At 44.2% G+C, this 19,087-nt stretch overlaps 2 protein-coding genes and 1 long non-coding RNA gene across 6 annotated transcripts in view; 1 reads left to right on the top strand and 2 right to left on the bottom strand.

The window, feature by feature from the left end:
- Nucleotides 1-47: 47 nt before the first annotated feature.
- LOC115249607 (uncharacterized) lies at nt 48-969 on the bottom strand. Its single transcript, XR_003888281.1, has 2 exons — nt 859-969; nt 48-793 (listed from the first exon to the last, which is right to left on the bottom strand). It is a non-coding gene; the product is annotated as an uncharacterized lncRNA (long non-coding RNA).
- On the top strand, nt 660-14,705 carry ugp2b (UDP-glucose pyrophosphorylase 2b). 2 transcript variants are annotated; one of them, XM_011603082.2, is made up of 10 exons: nt 660-798; nt 2,658-2,785; nt 3,161-3,268; nt 6,526-6,711; nt 8,556-8,689; nt 10,350-10,647; nt 10,919-11,116; nt 12,510-12,752; nt 12,852-12,956; nt 13,147-14,705. In XM_011603082.2, the coding sequence occupies exons 2-10, from the start codon at nt 2,687-2,689 to the stop codon at nt 13,252-13,254; spliced, it is 1,479 nt and encodes a 492-aa protein (XP_011601384.1). In that variant the 5' UTR covers nt 660-798; nt 2,658-2,686; the 3' UTR covers nt 13,255-14,705. The 2 variants fall into 2 exon arrangements, with proteins under 2 accessions (XP_011601384.1, XP_003963857.1); XM_003963808.3 differs by lacking the exon at nt 660-798 and adding an exon at nt 915-1,514.
- Nucleotides 14,582-19,087, bottom strand: part of peli1b (pellino E3 ubiquitin protein ligase 1b) — a 21,405-nt gene continuing 16,899 nt past the window's right edge. For all 3 annotated transcript variants that reach the window (XM_029835438.1, XM_003963809.3, XM_029835439.1), the window contains one exon: nt 14,582-17,727. In XM_029835438.1, the coding sequence (XP_029691298.1) occupies nt 17,149-17,727 (579 nt within the window). In that variant the 3' untranslated portion in view covers nt 14,582-17,148. The remainder of the gene's footprint in view (nt 17,728-19,087) is intronic.

Here is a 19,087-nt window from a genome sequence, read left to right as displayed (position 1 = left end):
TGGTGACTTATTAAGCTGTGTGCATTTTAATCTTTTTTTTTTTTTTAAATGCTTTTAATTTGTCAGTTAAAAACAAGATTTAGAAGGTTTACAAGTTTGATCTCTTTCCATTAAGAGTAAAATGTACTATTGCTATGAAACAATAATTAGATCGCAATTGCGCAGTTAGGCCTCACGGGGGCGGTGTCTCCTAGTATATGCTCGACTACCATTTAACATAAAATTACGTGACGGATAATTATTAAACTTCACATCACAAATGATGGCGCATAGTGTACCCAAACTATAGGGTAAAACCCGCCACTGTAGTCTCAAAGTGACTAATTAAAAAATCTGCGAATTTATTTCTAAGCTCAATTATTATAGATCATTAATTCAGATGCAAAACCAATGCATTCTTGTATTTATTTCGTTTACTTTCCACATTTGTTCATTCTTGAACCAGAAATCGTCGCTGTTCCACGTAGCAGAGTCCTATTGGCTCAGCCAATGTCGTCACAGTACAACAGCGGTTCCTATTGGCTGAAACCTTCCTGCTCCCTCCTCATTCGCCTCGTCCAGGAATGAGACTATCGTGTGAAATATATCAAAACTAGTCACCATTAACTTCTTTAATTATATATTGTATTTTTAACCCCCTCTGCTCCGGTTTGCAGGGGCTCCGGGGGTGAAACGCAGGTATAGTAACAGAAAGCTTCCGCCTTTGCTTCCGGTTGACTCCTGCGAGGGATCGCAGTGGTCCTTCAGAACAGGCCGACCCCTTCGACTTTCCTTCCGCCAGCATCTTACAGTCCTTAGGTAAGAAAGGGGTTTAAACCAGGAGCAATTTTTAGGTTTATCCTCACACTGCACTATTACCCAAGCGAGCCATGACGGAATTCCTGATAAGAGGGCCATAATATGTTTATCCATTCTTAACTCTATCGTTGTCCTTGTGGCGTTCATGGAACCACCGTTATTTTGTTCGATTCTAATGAAGGCTTTAACGGCTCCATGTCCGTATATACCCACCGACCGGTCGGTTCTCCGCCCTCTAACGGTTACCTCCGGGGCTCCTCTTCGGTTACATGTCGCAGGGAAAACTCGGAGGCTGCTTTAAAGGGTGGGAGTCAGCCCCCCAAAATCGCCGACCCGTTGGCAATAGGGTAATAAATCGAAAGCAGTGGGCGAGGCAAATGGTGAAAACCATGACCGGGGGGCTGGAAGTCAGAAGAAGAATTTATGACGTGGTTTATGCTTTCTGGGTGGAAAGTCGGAGGCAGGAGGATCTTGCTGAAACACCCCCAGCCACAGACGCTGGTTCGCCCTCCTCGGAGATCCGGGATCAGTATTTTCTCTGCTACGACGTGACCCGGACCTTCCAGGGGCCGATGAATGATTACCTGTCTGGGAGGAGATCCTTTTCTTTTACCGCCTCTGGAATCCTTAACCTGGAGCTTTTGCTGCATTTGTAAATTTTTAAATTAGATCGGTTAATTTGGCACCTGAAAAAAAAATGGAATTTTGTCTAGGAGGTAAGTAATTATGTGGAGGGTTTGTGTCAATTTCAACTGACATGGGACCGTGTCGATTATATTTCCAGCTTTATTTTAATTTTAAATGTAAATATCAAACAAGCACCAGCTGTCAATTATTTTTGTGCATATTTCATTTAGTGCCAGGCATGCGGTGTTCCAATTCAGATTTTAAGACCTTCCCCACCATCTTCACCCAGAGTTCCAGCTGCTACCCTCGAAATGAAAGCTGCATTTAAGATAAACTGTGTGCAAAAAGCATTTGGGCTGCAACGCGACATCACAGCTGCAAATTCAAATTGATTTCTTTATCTTGCATTGTCTGTTTTATTGGAAAACGTCTTTCACCGGGATGACGGAAGCAAATGTCCTCACAGGGGAAGTAAATTATCATTCTTAGTACAAGTAATAGTAGTAACATTGTTATTATTGACCTGCATCAATTCTAAACAATAGTAATAGTACTGAATGATAAGTGTACAACTCATGATAATTTGCATTCCTGATGAGATTTACCTCCGGTCAAGCATGAGAACACCAGAAATGTGCTTGAATTTGGTTGACATTAAAGGGTTCGCTCTATTGTGAGCTTTTTGAAGCTCGCAATTGCGAGAAATATTAATTTATATTCTTGTCATTCATGTATTAAAACATCCATCAAACAAATCCGCTGCCACAAAAAACATAAACCCTCATTGACGTTTCTCTGACTCATGTTTGTGTTCTTATATCACACATTGTGTGTTCATTGATAAAGGTAATAATGGGTAAGAAACACAATATGTAATAAAAAATATTGACTGGCTTACTTTAGACTCATTTGTCAGGCCTGGTTAATTGTAACTGGTTTTAGGAAGGATAACTATGTTGTCAGAGCTTTACAGTGCAAACCAATGACATTTGTCTGTATTCTTTTGTCTGGACAACAGATGTGCAGTCATCTGTAGATTATTCCATCTCTGCTCGTATTTTTCATGCTATGTGACTTTAATTCCACCTCCTTTGGGGTCAAGTAGTATGTCAGTGTATAGCAGCTCAGCTGCTGAAACAGAAGTAATATTATATACGCTTACATGTCCAAATATGGTATTTTTATGTTATGTTACAGAAGCTTATGCCCATCTTTCTCTCTGTCCTGTCCAGATCTGTGTAAAGGAGACGCAGAAAGAGGGATGGCTCAGTTCGAGGAAATGATGCGGCAGCAGCTGGAGAGCTCGATGCACAGTGAGCTAGAGAAGCTGCTGGACACCACCACTGGGCCTGAAAAAGAGGTCCGCTCATAATGTCTCTAGCCCCACACCCTCTGAATCTGTCCAGCCATCTGGTTATGATTTAGATGTTGCTTGCGTCACTCATAAACGGGAAATACAAATGACTCAGTTGTCACTGGGGAAAGTGCCAATACACAAGAACAAGAAAAACTCATACTGGAAGAAAGTTTGAAGTGAAAGAAATTCTATGGACCTTTTTTCTGCCTTAAAACTCTAAAGGAAAATGAGCTATGTTACCATATGTAACCATATGTTTGGTTGTCATTTTTAGTGATCTATAGACTGAATTAAATTGTATGCTGACTTTTTTTCTCGAGGAAAATGATTGCACCAGTCTTCTTTTGGCATGTAAACAAGTTTTTGTCTTTTTTCCAGGTGTCCAGGAAAGATTTTGAGGGCTTCAGCAATCTCTTCCACAGATTTCTGCAGGTGAAGGGGCCTTCGGTGGAGTGGATAAAGATACGACGACCTCCGGAGGACTCGGTATGTCAATCTGGATCCTGCTTCACACATCTGCATTTCTGTGTGTGTGTGTGTGTGTGTGTGTGTGTGTGTATACACATGAACTATATGTTCAATGTTCTGCATGTACAAAATTATTAATCTGAGCACAAAGGCAGGTATTGTGGGCTTGAGACAGAACAGTAAGCTATCTCAGACACAAAAAGAACTTATTAGCTTCTGCTCATCGAACGTTAATCTAGAATCTAGATTCAATCAAAAACCTAGATTCTAGATGATGTTTTTGATTGAATCTGCCAGGTTGCACGTGATTTCTGTGAAGACTGAATTTATGTCAGTCTGACATGTGTATTTTTTCTACAATTAAACTAAATGGATTGTCTTAGAAACAAACAGTGAGGAACCTGATGCATTTCCAGTGAAAACAGTCACTTCTCGTTAATTTACTTCTTGTTAATTTAAAAATTTTCACTATTGCGACACGTCCCGCAGCCGCAGCAGCGTCGACACTAGTGTGTGAGCCAGCTAATGTGATCGTCACTGACAGCAAAGTGAAAAGGGACTTCAGTGAAAACTCTAAGAATTCACGGGAAGTCTTCTACAGCTTAAATCCCTCTGTTAATACAGTGGGACCTCGACTTACGAACGTCTCTACATGCGAAATTTTCCGGTTGCGAAACGTCTCAACGGGAAAATATTTCCTCTTGTTACGAAAGAAATTTCAAGATATGAAAGGAAAAGATACGCTACCGCTGCTACTCGCAGCTCGCAGAGTTTAGCGAACGCAAACCTGCTTGTAGCTGCTCTGCCATTGGCTATTGCCTAGCATATTCCTGTCATCCCATTGGCTAGGAGGGACGTCAATATGTACAAGTTTGTGTGTATCCCAGCGTCACCTTCGTTTCACTTCGTTTCACTCATTTACTGTGGGTGTTCGTATGTTTGTCTATAAGATGGCGGTGTTACCACAAGTGTTAACGTTCGTTGCTAGTAATGACGGCTAATGTAAGATTAGCCTGTAATAAAGTGAATTCCTACATTTAGTGTGCGGTAATCTTATTGTAACATGTATCTGTTACATGTTTTGATCTATTTTTATGATTTATTAAAAAAAATTATGTCCGAATTTTTGGGGGCTTGGAACAGATTAGGGCATTTACATGGAAAACGCGTCTCTACTTACGTAATTTTCAGGTTACGAAACAACTTCTGGAACGAATTAATTTTGTAAGTAGAGGTCCCACTGTACTCAGAAACCCCAGCAGAAAGAGTTCACTTATTGCATTTGTCAGACAGATCAGAAGAGGGTGAAGGACACAGTCCTGCTAGATTATCAGTGTCCCAGTGGGATGTGCAGGACTTCCTTATCTTATCTGTGAGCTGGGATGTCTTCGGCTATTTTCTGCAGTTTCCGGAATACCAGATTTTTGTGACTCAACTGTTACAAAATGGGTTTCTGGGAAAAAACATTTCCAGGTGAAGGAAAAGTAAAATAGTGGCATCATGTCGTTGGCCACGATCTGATATTACACCCAAATGCAAGTAGAGTGAACTATGAGCAGGCTATATGTATAATGTTATCTTCTTGACTGAGGCATCTGGCATTAGTTGTATTTAAAGCTAGCAAACATTCCATATCAACGGAGAAAGGTTTTGATGTTTAAACTTCAAAACCAGCATGACACATGTGGAGCGAAAATAAAAGCAGCGCTCTGCCATGAATCATGTATGACAACCGTGGCATTAAACATGTATGATGTTGGAGAGTTTGAATCTGGGGGGGACAGTATAGCTGCAGCTTTGTTACTATTTTGATCTGACAGACTAACCAGTCTAATCCACGTGTTTTGAGCTTAGTTTATCTGTTCCAATTTGGCTGTAAAGCTGTGAAAGATGTCAGCGTGATGTAAATGATAATGGATAACAGTAAACAGTGTGTCACAATTTCCACCGAGGCTTCGGCTGGTTCTGCGCCAGAGTTGTTGCCGTCTGACTTGTTTTTTGGCTTCTGACTCACTGAACATCGACAGAACCTCCTCAGTTTTTCATCTGGCACTCCTTTCTTTTCACTCACAGCCAGATCTGTCTCGTTGTCTTCCATCTGTGTCGAGCGCAGAGCGAGTGCATCCCAAACGTCCTCGTAGGGAGAAAAGGGAGGCGGGGAAGGGAGAGAGGTCGGAGGCGACGAATATGTAGTGAAAAGACATGACACTTGCAGTGAGACTGAGCATTACGTAAAAAGCAGGAGCAGCATAAGAAGACGTGGAAATGACAGCGAAGCACATTAAGTACTTCTTAAACTGTACAGGTACTTAAGTATTAACTATGTTGGTGCTGCTGCAGCCTTCCTGCTACCATGTCACTTCCTGTCACAGTGAACAAGTTTTGTTTCATGTGAAAACGCAGGTTCCTCCGCGTTTCCCAACTCGATCACTCACAAGTAGCACCTGCACAGACAGCTTTTTCTGTTCCCTCGACTGTCCCCGTGTTTGTCCGGGAAGGGCAGCGAGTGAGCAGCAGGCGTGTGGGGGCTTGGGGTCAGACTCTGTGATATGAGAAGGGGGGAGAACCTTAGAGGAGCCACTGTCTGTTGTGTGTCTGCCGTCACTCACTGGGGATGGCGAGCAAGGACAGTGAAGGACACTGAAGGACTTTTCCCAGTCCTGGAAACACACTCGCACACACACAAACACACACTGTTTGGTCATCGGCAACTCAGCAGTGCAGGGCGATTCACACATGCTGCCAACATCTGGGAATGTGCTTAATGAGGCCTCTTGATGTTCCTCTCAGTTTCAGACTTCATAAATGATTTGTATACCTGCAGACAATACCACGCCGGTTTAATCTGTTGCCTTTCTCAGCTGCTGGGTAACCAGCCCCCACTCTGAGCTGCTGCCGTCTCCGCGGTGTGTTACCTCCGTGAAACAAAAATTGACTCCAAATTACGGTCCTCCTGACTCACAGATGGTGTCCTGGGTATAAATTATGAATGAAAACAGCCACTTTGCAGGCAATAGCAAATTAAATGAATGGTGAAACAATGAGCGAGTTGTTGAATTTAGCAGCTCTTCTGAGAGACACCAAGAGCTCGAGCGTCCCTGCTCCTTTGTGAATGTAGGTTAGTAGAGTTTAGCGCTCTCCTTTATCAGTAGACAATGTCAGTAATCATTAAATATAAGTGTGTTATGTGTTCTATCGACCCTTTATGCGACAGAATGGATGAATAAATGAGCCGACTGTTACTCCAACCTTCTGGTTGCTTCTCTTTCCTCCAGATTCAACCCTACGATAAAATCGCCGCCCGAGGCCTTCCGAACAATGTCGCCGAGAGCCTCAACAAGCTGGTGGTGGTGAAGCTGAATGGAGGCCTGGGCACCAGTATGGGCTGCAAGGGCCCCAAGAGCCTGATCAGCGTGCGCAATGAGAACACGTTTCTGGACCTGACAGTGCAGCAGATTGAGGTACGGCCATCTGCCTTTCCTTTAAAGAGGAGGGGAACAAACTGGCTTTAAATGAAATTGAGGTTTGCTGTGTTTAAAACCGTTGACTGCAGACATTTGACATCCTTTTCCTTCTGGGTTTTTTTTTTTCTGAACTCTGTTGCCTAACACATAGCGTAGCTCCCACACCTACGTTCGTTACTTGGCCGTTGAATCAGAAAGATTGGCGCCAGCTGCGACATGTCATCCGGTGTGATTTTAAGAACCATGTGAGGTGTTTGGCTGTAACAGTGCATAACATTTAAATGCTGCATCTGCTTTAAGGTCAAAAGTGAGGACCGTCATCATTTTCCAGGAAGGGGTGTTAACCAGTCAAATGTCAACAGGATTATGTAATTAAATAAATAATTAGCTACACTGTGACCTTGTTTAATTTGGACACCGTCAGGCAGATTATTGGGTTTTATTTTCTTACTATAACACCTTTTTCCGAAATAATCAACTTTTTTTCTTTCATTTTGAGCAGAGTGAAGCACAATAACTTATTTATAGTTTTAAAGACAACAGCTCTGCCGTCCTCCTGGCACTGGGACTGCGGGTCGCCGGGGAAGAGGCCGATTTGCTTGATTAAAAAAGCTGAAGGTCTTCCTGAAAAGAATCCAATCTTTGGGGAGTTGCAGTGAAAGAGGATGTGTTGGTGTGCAGGCTGGCAGGTCTGCAGGGTTGGCAGGGGAACAGAGCAGCCCTGTGTGCCGGATCAGACCGGGCTGTGTCTGAACATTCGTGCGGTTATTTGTTAATACAAACAAGACACAACAAAATAAGCCCACCATTTGTGCTTTTGGTTAATGAGTTGCTACAGTGCCCACATAAGAATGCAAAGTAAAGTAGCGTTTGAGCTTTGAGTCCACGTTATCATGTTGAGTCAGAGGTGATACACTATTTTGGCGTGTCCGCGGTTGCCTTATTTTTACGCAATCACACTCGGCATGTGTTGCAACTTAAAGTGTGTATTTGTGCTGGGAGGCTACCCATCCCCCAGCACACTGCTCTCTGTGTCCCCACTCAGAACTCTCCATTTTCCGCAGGTCAGGTTACCTTCTGACTGAATCAACCTATTTAGAAAGAGAGGAAAATGGGTCCCACAGACACACATACACACACACACCCTCTCCCACTCACACTGACGCACACCCCTGTGTGTAAACACCCACTTCTAACCAAGACATTGTGTCGAAGCTCATTAAGCGTGAACCATTTACCTCAGAATTCAGGCTGAAACTGCACCACCCAGCTGAACACGTCTTACTCCTTCAGCCTCTAAGATAAAACTGCAGTTAATCTTCAGAACAGTCAAAGTTGAGCTCGGTGTTCATTTCAGCGGTTTGTTTGCAGTTTCATCCATTTCCTGTCAGGTCAAGAGCCTGCATGGGCTGCGCACGCTACTCACTCGCACATACCGGAGTTTCCAGGCAAACTAGAGAGCCAGTTGTGGACGGGGGGACGGTTGCTGCTAATATTGTTCTGTTACTGGGGCATTTCATCTTCTGCGCCATGTTTGTCCTGTTTTTGTGTGCTGCTCTATAGACTAAAGTCTAACCAACACACAAACACTTCTCACTCAACGTTCTATCAAGCTAACGTTGCCGATTGGACCAAGGACCTCACCAACAGGTGCACAGGTTTAGGCCACATTAGAGCTTTTCTGGTTGATAACATCCTGTAGTATCACACCAGTCCCACATAACAAAGAGCTTAAACAGATCTTTCACGTTTGTAGACGATTCAGCAACTTTTGATCATTTGCACATTCAGGTCTCTGACATTGTTCATGATGCACTTTTGAAATAAAAAATGTTTTGCAGCATTTGAACAAGACCTACAACACCGACGTGCCGCTGGTGCTCATGAACTCATTCAACACGGATGAAGATACGAAGAAGATCCTCCAAAAGTACAAGCACCACCGTGTCAAGATACACACCTTCAACCAGAGCAGGTAAGAAGACCTCAAACAGAAGAGTGCTGAGTTCATGCTGCCTGAACTAAAGTCTTTTGAATAATAAATAAGTCTATTTTTGATGGGAAAGCCCTTAAGTGAGGGCTGCTATGATTCCATAGCTTAAAAATGGAACACCATCAATACTTAATGCCTTATTTTCTTTAATTTGTCAGTCGAGTAAAACTTCATTTTTCCAACCTCCTTTGAAATACTGTGCCTAGGAGTCTTTTACCATTTATTCTGTCAGCAAAAGGGCAGAGAGGAAGAGTTGGCAGAAGCTGAAATATGAACCGCAAATGCAGAGAAAATGATGGTTAAAACACTGAAGTGTCATATCAATGCTCAAAGTCGAGACGCTCATATCAAAGCTTCTCTTTGGGACTTTCCAAGCGTTTAACACCACGTCTCCTCTCACCTGAGCGGCTCCTCAGCACCCTGAAAAATCCCTAAAACTGGCGAAAACACGGCCCTTTTCCCATCATTACTGGAGGCTTGTTAACGGGGTCTGACGCAGATCGTTCTCAGAGCTTTGATCACTTCAGTGGGTAAAGCGATCATGATGTGGGTGCTACGGGGGCATTCGCTGCCTCAAACGTATGAAAGCTGCTCTCTCTCTTTGTACTTCTAACACAACACGCCTGATAAGAAAGTGACCTAAACCGTTAGACTTTATTTGAGTTGTTTTTAAAGAAGGAATAAGTTGCTTTTTGGTCTCCTTATCCTGTTTGATGATGCGTTGAGCAGGTGGTGAGCTCACTAAACCAAGTTCCACATAAAAAAAACAGTTTTTATTCCATGCTCAAATCCATTCTGCCTGTATTTGATATTAATTGAGCATAGAGCAATTTAGTTCCTCTCCGCTCATTGCTTTTTGCACCAAATTGAGCGACTTGCGTGCGAGTTTGTTGAAACATTTTGGCAGCGAATGAGGCGCCATTTGCATCAGGAGTTGTGGCGTGTGTCCACTGCTCCCTTCTACTCATTAGCCAGCTGGCGAATGTTTCCCCAGTGGCTTTGCTTCGCGGCTTCAGGGTTAAGTTCTAAAGATGAATGATCATGTTTGGGATGCGACCAATGTTCCCTCTAAGCTGCGCGCTTGCGCAATCGCGCACTGCCTCCACATACTCAGACTATGCAGCGCACAAAATAAAATCCAACAGAAACGTATCAATTAATATCTAATTTTAGAATTTATATGATCTAGTTCATTAGACCAGTAATATTGTTTTCTGTACCATTTCGCAACGTAACTCAATGAGCGACAGGTGTCCAGCCAATAATCCGATACACCTACGCTACGCAGCCAATCAGCATTGACAGTGTTTGCGTATGTGCCCTGCCTTTACTCGCCGTGCACGTTAGCTAGCTAACAACAGTGCAGCGGCGTTAAGAGACGCAAATGCTAATCCCTTATAATGGTGAAACGAACGGACAGAGACACATCCATTCATCAAGCCAAAGTAAAAAAGAAATCGATTCTTTTAATAAGCCATGTAACTTGCTATGATCCAAGGTTTTGAACAAGCCTGATGCTGGTGTGGGGCCACAGCGGACCCATCTGATGTTGCTCACAGTGGTCCTCAGGGAGCTTGTGTGTCTGCTCAGACACATGAAAAATCAGAGGGAACATTGGATGCGACTCATCTCTTCTGCACAGGTACCCCCGCATCAACAAAGAATCCCTCCTCCCGGTGGCCACAGACCTGAGCATGAAGGGGCCGAACGCGGAGGCCTGGTACCCTCCCGGGCACGGTGACATCTACGCCAGCTTCTACAACTCGGGCCTGCTGGACCAGCTGATCGCGCAGGGCCGCGAGTACATCTTCGTGTCCAACATCGACAACCTGGGGGCCACGGTCGACCTCCACATCCTGCGCCAGCTGGTCAGCCAGCCCAACGGGAAGCGCTGCGAGTTCATCATGGAGGTGACGGATAAGACGCGCGCCGATGTGAAGGTACGGAAGATGATTGTGTCAGCTTTGCGTTACGTAACGAGCGCTGATATTTTTCATGTTGTCTGCACTTTGTGACTCCTGAATGGGTTTGTTATCCATCGCCTGGCCAAGTTTTAGTCAACATAAGATATCGTTGGGCTCATGCCGCTCAAACCTTTGTGTTCTGCTGTTTAATCTGTAACTCGGCCGTTCACTTATCTAACAGGGCAGATAGTGTTGGTTCTGTTGAGAACCAAATTGGAGATTTTTAAACAGCGTTTCTGATTTCCAGGGCGGCACGCTGATCCAGTATGATGGGAAGCTGCGTCTGCTGGAGATCGCCCAGGTTCCAAAGGCCCACGTGGATGAGTTCAAGTCGGTCTCCAAGTTCAAGATCTTCAACACCAACAACTTGTGGATCTCTTTGGCTGCCATCAAGAGGCTGCAGGAGCAGAGTATGATGGATATGGAGATCATCGTGAACCCCAAGGTGAGAGAACAAAGGCAGAAAAGTGTTCTTGTGCTTCTGAGGGTTGTTTTTCCCACCTAAAAAAAGCGAAAGTAGATATTCTTGAATGTTGCCTTCAAAACCCTGACAGGGCAAAGTCGTTTACAATAAATCAACAGGATTCTGTTCTAGAGAGCAAACATGCCGAGGTGAACCTCAGGTGAATCCAATAACCTCTCAGAATAGCATCATCCGTCAGCTTTTCCTGCATCCTTCCTGTCCTGTTATGAAACTTGTCCTGTTCCTGTCGAGCAGCCTCTCTCCTCTTCACAGACCTCTCCTGAATAAATCATTTCTCGCCGATCTACCCCAGCATGCCCACGTTTTAAAGCCTCTCTGACTTATTTCCATTTGTATGTTGACTGTGTTTTGAATACAAAGAGAGCTGCAGACCAACCGGCTTCTGCTCACCCCTCTGGTGGCTAATCTGTCCTGTTTGGCTCCTTGACACCTTCTAGAGATGTAAAAATTTAATGTGTTCCTCTCGCAACTATAGGACAGATCATATTTAATGCAGTAGAATGACACTTTCTCATTGAGGCTTCTTAGAGGCTTGCAGTTCCACGAATGGACTAGACAAATGCACACATTAGCAATTAGCATTTGTGTATTAGCCTGAGGTCTGTCAACAAACTGTGTTGACATGATGCGGCTTGATGAGCCAGTACATGACTTTTGCTGCTGGGTCCCAGCTTGACCCCCACATGTCCTGCAGATGTCCTTGTGTGTCCCCCTGGCTCTAAAAACGAAAATACTGACATTGCTACTGTTACATAAAGGACCTTTGCTCTGTACCGGTTACATAAGAGAATGGTACCACGGCGGTGTGGCTCAATATGTTAAACCGTTCACTTACTTAATAATGTGCTGCTTCTGCCAGAGATAAGATGTATCATAAATGTTAAAAGGTCAATAAAAGCAAACTTTTAATGGAGATGGAGCTGTCAGTACCCAAACTGCTTCATTTGTAATTATGTTTTATTAGAAATGTGACAGTAAATGAACAAATATCGCTGTCGTCGGAAAGGCCATTCCTAATCTCACTGTGCGCAGAAGTCAGCAGTTCTGAAGGTCGTCTTATCACAGCCCCACCTCTCAAAATCAGGGCTTTACATTTTTGAGCATTTACATTTGTATCCACTACAGGAATCATGGGAATATTTATCTGACCGTATTTGAGTAGCATTCTGAGCAGATTTGATTCAGATGTTGCCGTTCGCTTCCCCGTCAGCCTGATACTTTGAAACTTCTTGCTGCCACCAAAAAATGTCAAACAAGCCGTGGTCCTTGAATCCTTCGTGCACTTTCCAAGCACATTGGGAATTCCATTTCCTTAACAAAAAACATCAACATATTTTTCCCTTTTGGTTGTCAGACTCTTGACGGCGGGCTGAACATCATCCAGTTGGAAACGGCGGTCGGCGCGGCCATTAAATCCTTCGACAACGCCCTCGGCATCAACGTGCCGCGCAGCCGCTTCCTGCCCGTGAAGACCACGTCAGACCTGCTGCTGGTCATGTCCAACCTGTACAGCCTGGACGCCGGCTCGCTCACCATGAGCCCCAAAAGGGAGTTCCCGACAACGCCGCACGTCAAACTGGGATGCTCCTTCACCAAGGTAACCGTGTCACATTTGCTGTACCAGTATGTGTAACCCTGATCTCAGATTTGACCTCCTGTGACTAACGCCGCTACCGCTAATGCTTGGTTTGCTCAGGTTCAGGAATACCTGACGCGCTTCGAGAGCATCCCAGACATGCTGGAGCTCGACCACCTCACCGTTTCTGGAGACGTGACCTTTGGAAAAAATGTTTCGCTCAAAGTAAGTGCCCAGAGTATTTTAATCTCATCTGAAAGGATTTGAGGGGAGTACGGTGACACCCATTGGCTGACCTTCAAAATAATAACATTCCGTCGTTGAGAAAACCCTTTTACGTTCTTCTTGACCTGCTTGAGATTTTATGATCTTTCTTCATGATCGATAGTAATGCTCCTTCTCCTCTTCCTCCCAGGGCACCGTCATCATCATCGCTAACCACGGAGACCGGATCGACATACCAGCCGGCTCCATGCTGGAGAACAAAATAGTTTCTGGCAACCTCCGCATCATGGACCACTGACTGTTTCACACGGTCTTACCATCATCCGACCTATTTGGCTTCCTCCCAGTCGTGTTATCGGAATGTCTCGTTTCCTTGCATTGTGAATTTAGTTTCCCTTTTGTCCTCCAGGCTGCTGTGTAGCTACAAGTGCACGAGCTGCAGTCAACGCTTAGGAGCGCACTGCCCCCTACAGGCTGCCTATAGTATGACAGAAACTGTAATATTTACTAAAGATTAAAACAAATCAGATTTTATTTTTTATTCTTATCAAAAATAGTAATTTCAACTCATTATTGCCAGTGAATAAAACCCACAACAGTAGATCGTTGTACTATATTAATTATATTTATTGGGACACTAATTACATGTCAGAAAAGAAATATCTGAATTAATCAAATCACAGATTTTCACAATTTTGCTTATACTCTTTAAATAGGCTTTCAGAAATCAGCTGTGATTGGCATTAAACCCTTAAATGCATGAAAAACCAATGACCAGAACATCCCTGAGGTCGAAACTCCAGCAACACCCAGCAGAACAACTTAATGGGTGGAAGCGAGTTTAAACGGGATGTCCTCAGTTATTCATTAAGTCACATGGTGACAACATCAGATGTGTGAATTGGCCCGTAGTGAATAATATTAGATAAGTGTGTTAAATCAATGCACGTACAGACGTCCTGGCTCTGTTAAACTCCCTTCAGACCTCGTGGCCTTGATGACCCCATAAAAGCCTTAAGCCAGATGTGTTGGTCTAACGGTCTTTACAGTTCCGTTACTGTTGTTTCGACATTTCATTTTTCCATTAAAATAATCCTGCTTTGCCTCTCGGTCTTCAGTCCGTCATTTAGAATAGAAGAATCTTGGATGGCGTCATCCTCCTTTCAGGAGCAGCTGTTGATTGTCTGCAGATCTTGTTTTTGTTATGAAGTTAATTATATTATTATCTTGTCTATTTCCATTTTTGCCAGTCAAAGGAGACTTGTTGCGCATTTACAATAAAGAGATAAGTGGATTATGTAGTGACATCACGGGACCCGACAACCGAACCGAACAACATCTCCCCGTCCTCTGTGCCATAGTCAAGAAACTACAACCTGTCTGAACCAAGTCTGTTTTGGACTGTTGGAACCCTTGAATGTTTATTCCAAAAGGGATGATTGCGCATTCAAATGTTATCACAGTTGATTAGATTTGAGATTAGGAAGACTTGTATCAGTGTTGTGTGTTGTTTTGATTTTGTCCATTTTAATGTGCGCAACCTCACTGCCACCATTTCACTGTCAAGTCCTGCGCGTTTTATCTTCAAACAGAAGGTGCGTTATTCTTTAGTGGTTTTTTTTTTAAATATTCATGGTTTCAGTGAGAATACTTGAGACGTGGACCTGAAAGCAATAAGTGGCTCTGTGATAGCGGCTGGTCTCAAACCAGTTCTGCCCCCTCTGAGATGAATAAAGTGCAATATAACAAGACCCGTCTCTTCTTTTTGCTCTGCAAAACATCAGGAGGAAAAAAAGTGCGGAAGAATCTTAACTTTAGTTTTAATTATTACTCTTGAAATAAAGGAAAAAACACGTGTGTCACTTATTTCACTTTATTGTTTAAAGTTGATACAAAAAGATTTTGCTGAAAACATTCTTTGTTTTTTTAATCGCAGAGAAGAACAATGAGTGTGGTGGGTGGGCGAGGGTCTGACCGATGACGTGTGTGTGTTTAAAACAGAGTAGAGATAACAGTACAGGCAGACTGGAGCCCTCACACACACAGACACACACACACATACACAGAAAGGTTAAACCGAAGTATGAGGAAGACAGAAATAGTTAAATATTTTATTCAAGAGGTATCATTAGTAGAGGTGAGGTGTGTGTATCTGTGTGTGTGTGTGTGTGTGTGTGTACAGGTCATTGATCTCCCTGAGGTGAGTTAGTGTGTGGCAGTCCAAGTACTGGGGGGATGAAAATGATCTGCATACGGAGAACTGGTTTGTCGGACACACACACATACGCACACACACACAAAACTTTAGAAACATCACACTTCCAAGTGTGCATGTACACGATTTGGATTTGGATGGAATTTGGTGTGTGTGTGTGTGTGTGTGTGTGTACGCAGCAGGACTTTGTTGTTAAATACTGAACTGGTCAAAGGTCTCCTGACAGATGTCTGCTACAAATGTTTTAACTTAATCTAAATCTTTAATTTTCGTCATTTTCATGGTATTTTACTTGCTTTAGAATGTAATATTTTTTAATAAAAATGATAATCATGTTTGACTATAGAGGCCTTTAATAAATAAAAATACTGATGTAAAATAACAGAAATATTTCCCTTCATATCTAAATAATATAATAACATATCTAATAATTAAGGTGCTATCTGGACTGGAATTAGCAATATTTTATAGATAACTGGTATTTATCTTCATTTAAAATGATATTTGATATGAGATGCGTAATGTAGGTTAATGAACTGGAGATAAAATTTCCAGTTAATCAGCTCTACAGCTTAAGAGGGATCATTGTTATTCTGGTCACATGATGAGAAGCAACCATGTTGATATCAAGTCCTGGTGATTATACACACACACACACACACTCACACACACACACAGAAAGCCATCAAACCTGGGTCTTGAAGAGCTGTCTGGGACTTCTTGCACTGTTTATAACACATTTATTATTGTTCCTCTAACGACGCATTTTTAAAGGTCCAGTGTGTGCGACCTGCTGCCATCTAGTGGTCAGAATCCAGAATGCACGAAAGGAATACCCGCCTCAACATCAAACTCTGCTGCAAGCGAAGCTGTCAGAGAACAAGATTCTTGCTTGTGTGAGTGCATCCACAGGTGTGTCCAGATGTTCGTCCCTGTCAATAAATGTACACGCGGGCCTTCATTCAACTGTTGATTTGTGAGGTCAGAGGTCAAGTGCTGCGATTAATACTGATCAGATAGTCCTTTCTCTTCGAATGATTATTTTTTATTTCCCAGTGAGAAGAAGCCCCAAACAGGACAGCGGACGAGCTGGACGTAACCAACACTGACAGCGCTCGTCAGCTGCACGCTCATTCACTCTGTGCGTGTGTGTGTGTGTGTGTGTGTGCAAAACGTGACACCGGCTTCAGATCAGCGGCTTGGTGGGTAACTTCTCATCACCCACAGAGACGCTTCACCCGAACTTTAAAGGGAGGGCTGAGTCCCAGAACTCTTCTGTCCCAAATCTATTGCTTTGAATGCTAAATTGCCGTTGTGACCGATGGCTTTACACACAAAGTGAGAGCAAGGCAGAGGCAGGTTCCCTAAGCACGTGTTTGAAAGCTGAACATGGAGGAGGAACACAGAACAAAACCCTAAGGACACACCTAGAATTTCATATCTGCTCAACAATATACTGTATTTTCAAAATAAAATGCTAAATAGTCCTGAAGTTAGACATCTGACAGCTGGAGGATAACGCCATGGTTTTCGGGCCATAAATAAACATCTTTGTTTAAATAAGCTCTAAGAGATGTACACGGATGCATATTGCGACAATAAAGGTGAATTAAACCATGTGTTTGTGCTACAGTATTTTGGTGATTTTTAAAAAATACTGTCTCTGAAAGTTCTGCAGAAAACGAACGTGTTTTTTTTGTTTGTTTGTTTGTTTTTTTTAAATCCAGCAGTGTTATTTGTTTGGTTTTTGTGTCTCTGGCTTCACATGAAAATATAGAAATCTTTGTCGTCATTCATGAAAAAGCGATACAAAGGTCACTTAAATATGAGAAAGACTAAGAGCTCAGTATCTTAACCACAGAGGACGGACAAAGTCCGGGACGTCCCCCGTTCCTGACGCAGGGTCGGCGTCCAAACACGGAGACGACTCCGCTTTCTGCCTCACCTAAAGGATGCTGGGAAGTCGCCCCCCTCTGATTAGTCGAGGGGGCCCTGGAAGATGAGTCTGACGTATCCCTGTTCACCGCTCAGCTGATGGGCGCAGAACGGGCAGGCGGCGTGGAAGGTGTGAGTGCCGTGTGGCAGTGGGATCTGGCTCCAGTAGGCTGCCGTCTTCTCCGAACAAACGTGGCCGCAGGGGTTAAAGGCGTGAGTGGGTGGGGCTGCGTCGACATAAAACCCCGCCTCGCAGCCCAGCCACAGCGGCACGTATGGCCCTTTGGTTCGACACATGGGGCACTCCCTGCATCTGCCCTCCCGGCCCTCCCTCTCTTCGCGGTGGTTGCCCCAGTTGTGGTAGCCGTGTACGTGTCCGCACTGGAGGTAGACCCAGGGCTGCTTCTCGTCCGGTGTGTCCTTGCGATGCATGGAGGGGAAGGCCAGCGTGTTGAAGCCCACGGGGCACTGGGGGCGGGCCGCGTTGATCTCTTGCCGCAGGGCCTCCAGGTGTTTGAGGGTAGGTGTGCGGGCGAGGCCTTCGGAGGTACGCCACAGCAGAGTTGCACCACAAAGGTCAATGAGAGACCCGTCAACCAGCTCGTGACACTCAGTCTCCACCTGGAACAGGAAGTTGACAGAAATGAGTTGGTTTACACCCATCTGGTGTGCCATCAGCTCACGTAAAGAAACTATTCAAACGTCAAAATCTGCATATGTAGTATCCACCTTCGGGCGATAGGTGGCAGTAGAGCGTCTTCATTTTCCTCCCTGGCCGCCGTTGCCAGCAACAAATGAATGAGTTGAATAAAATGAAACAAATCAGTCTCATCCAGACAGGAAGGAGAGAGGGGTGAAAAAACCCAAAAACAAATGAGGGGAGGAGCGGCTCTGAGGGTCTCCGGTGGGTTTACTGACGCCAGCGTGGGTGCTGAGGTGACTGCGTGTCTCTGGGGAGTTCTATGGCATCAGCTCAACACTGATGTGGTCATCTTAAGGTTTCCCTTAAGATGAGCTTCAACACGCCTTCACATCTGCATAAGCACAGAGCTGCTCATGTTTTCTCGTAGCGCAATGCTAATTCAGATGCTAAAGTTTAATATGAAACTCACACACGCACACAAACACACACAACTGTGAGTGGCTGCGTGCGCCCGTGGTTACGGAGGATTGAAGCTCGTATCCAGGTGCAGAAGGACATCCCTCACCCCAGTGAGCTGCAGTTGCAATTTACCCCAGTTGCAGTTTTTTTTAAAACATTTTCTCTTAATCAGCAAAGTCTTAACATTTTAAAACCAAAAGATAATTAATTTCCTGAAAGCATCTGCTGTGTTGGATGGATTTACTAGGAGTCTCTTAATAGCGTGAGAGCTCCAGGTTTAAATGCCAGTTTAGGACCTTTATGTCTCTGCATATTCTACCCTAGTTTACCGCCCAGTGCTTGTTACTCACGATCCTTAACTGAGGTTCCCACTCAGTCATCATTTACCAAAGATAGGTACTTTCCCAGCGCTGTGATCTAAGCTGTGAACCCTCTGTTGGCTTCTGTGGTCATGAATAACGCATGTGTGTGTTGCACACGGAGATAAGAGAGCCGCTCGTCTCTGCTGTGCGGCAGATTCAAACATGCGTGGCTGCAGATAGAGAGACAGCTTAATGACGTTAATGGAGACGTGGTGACGGTCCCTGGAGTTAACGATGGAGAGGAAAGCACCTAATTAAACGGGGACTTAAATCCAATCAGGCAGATTACAACGTGTCGCAACTGGCTCGCGGAGGCCCACATCGGCTGGAGGATGCCCTTTAGACGCTGTTATGCACTACTGTTTCCATGGAGATGGCATCCAGGAAAACTCCTGCTGCTGTCAGCCTCAGGTCGACCCCCTGCTGCTTGTTGCAGCATCAGAATCAGCACATCGGAGCAACAGAGTAGAGGTTGGACGAAAGGAACTGAAGTCTTTTTGTGAGGGTGTGAAAAATT

This window comes from Takifugu rubripes, chromosome 4 (genome assembly GCF_901000725.2).
Source record: "Takifugu rubripes chromosome 4, fTakRub1.2, whole genome shotgun sequence".
NCBI classification, from domain to species: Eukaryota; Metazoa; Chordata; class Actinopteri; order Tetraodontiformes; family Tetraodontidae; genus Takifugu; species Takifugu rubripes.
The sequence above is the reverse complement of the archived record's forward strand: the minus strand, read 5'-3'. Positions and strand labels throughout refer to the sequence as shown.

What these genes read in the sequence shown, in the direction of transcription:
- ugp2b (XM_003963808.3), top strand. An exon ending in TGACAGTGCAGCAGATTGAG is followed by an intron (nt 6,712 to 8,555) that starts GTACGGCCATCT and finishes AATGTTTTGCAG; the next exon opens with CATTTGAACAAGACCTACAA. An exon ending in GAAAAAATGTTTCGCTCAAA is followed by an intron (nt 12,957 to 13,146) that starts GTAAGTGCCCAG and finishes TCTTCCTCCCAG; the next exon opens with GGCACCGTCATCATCATCGC.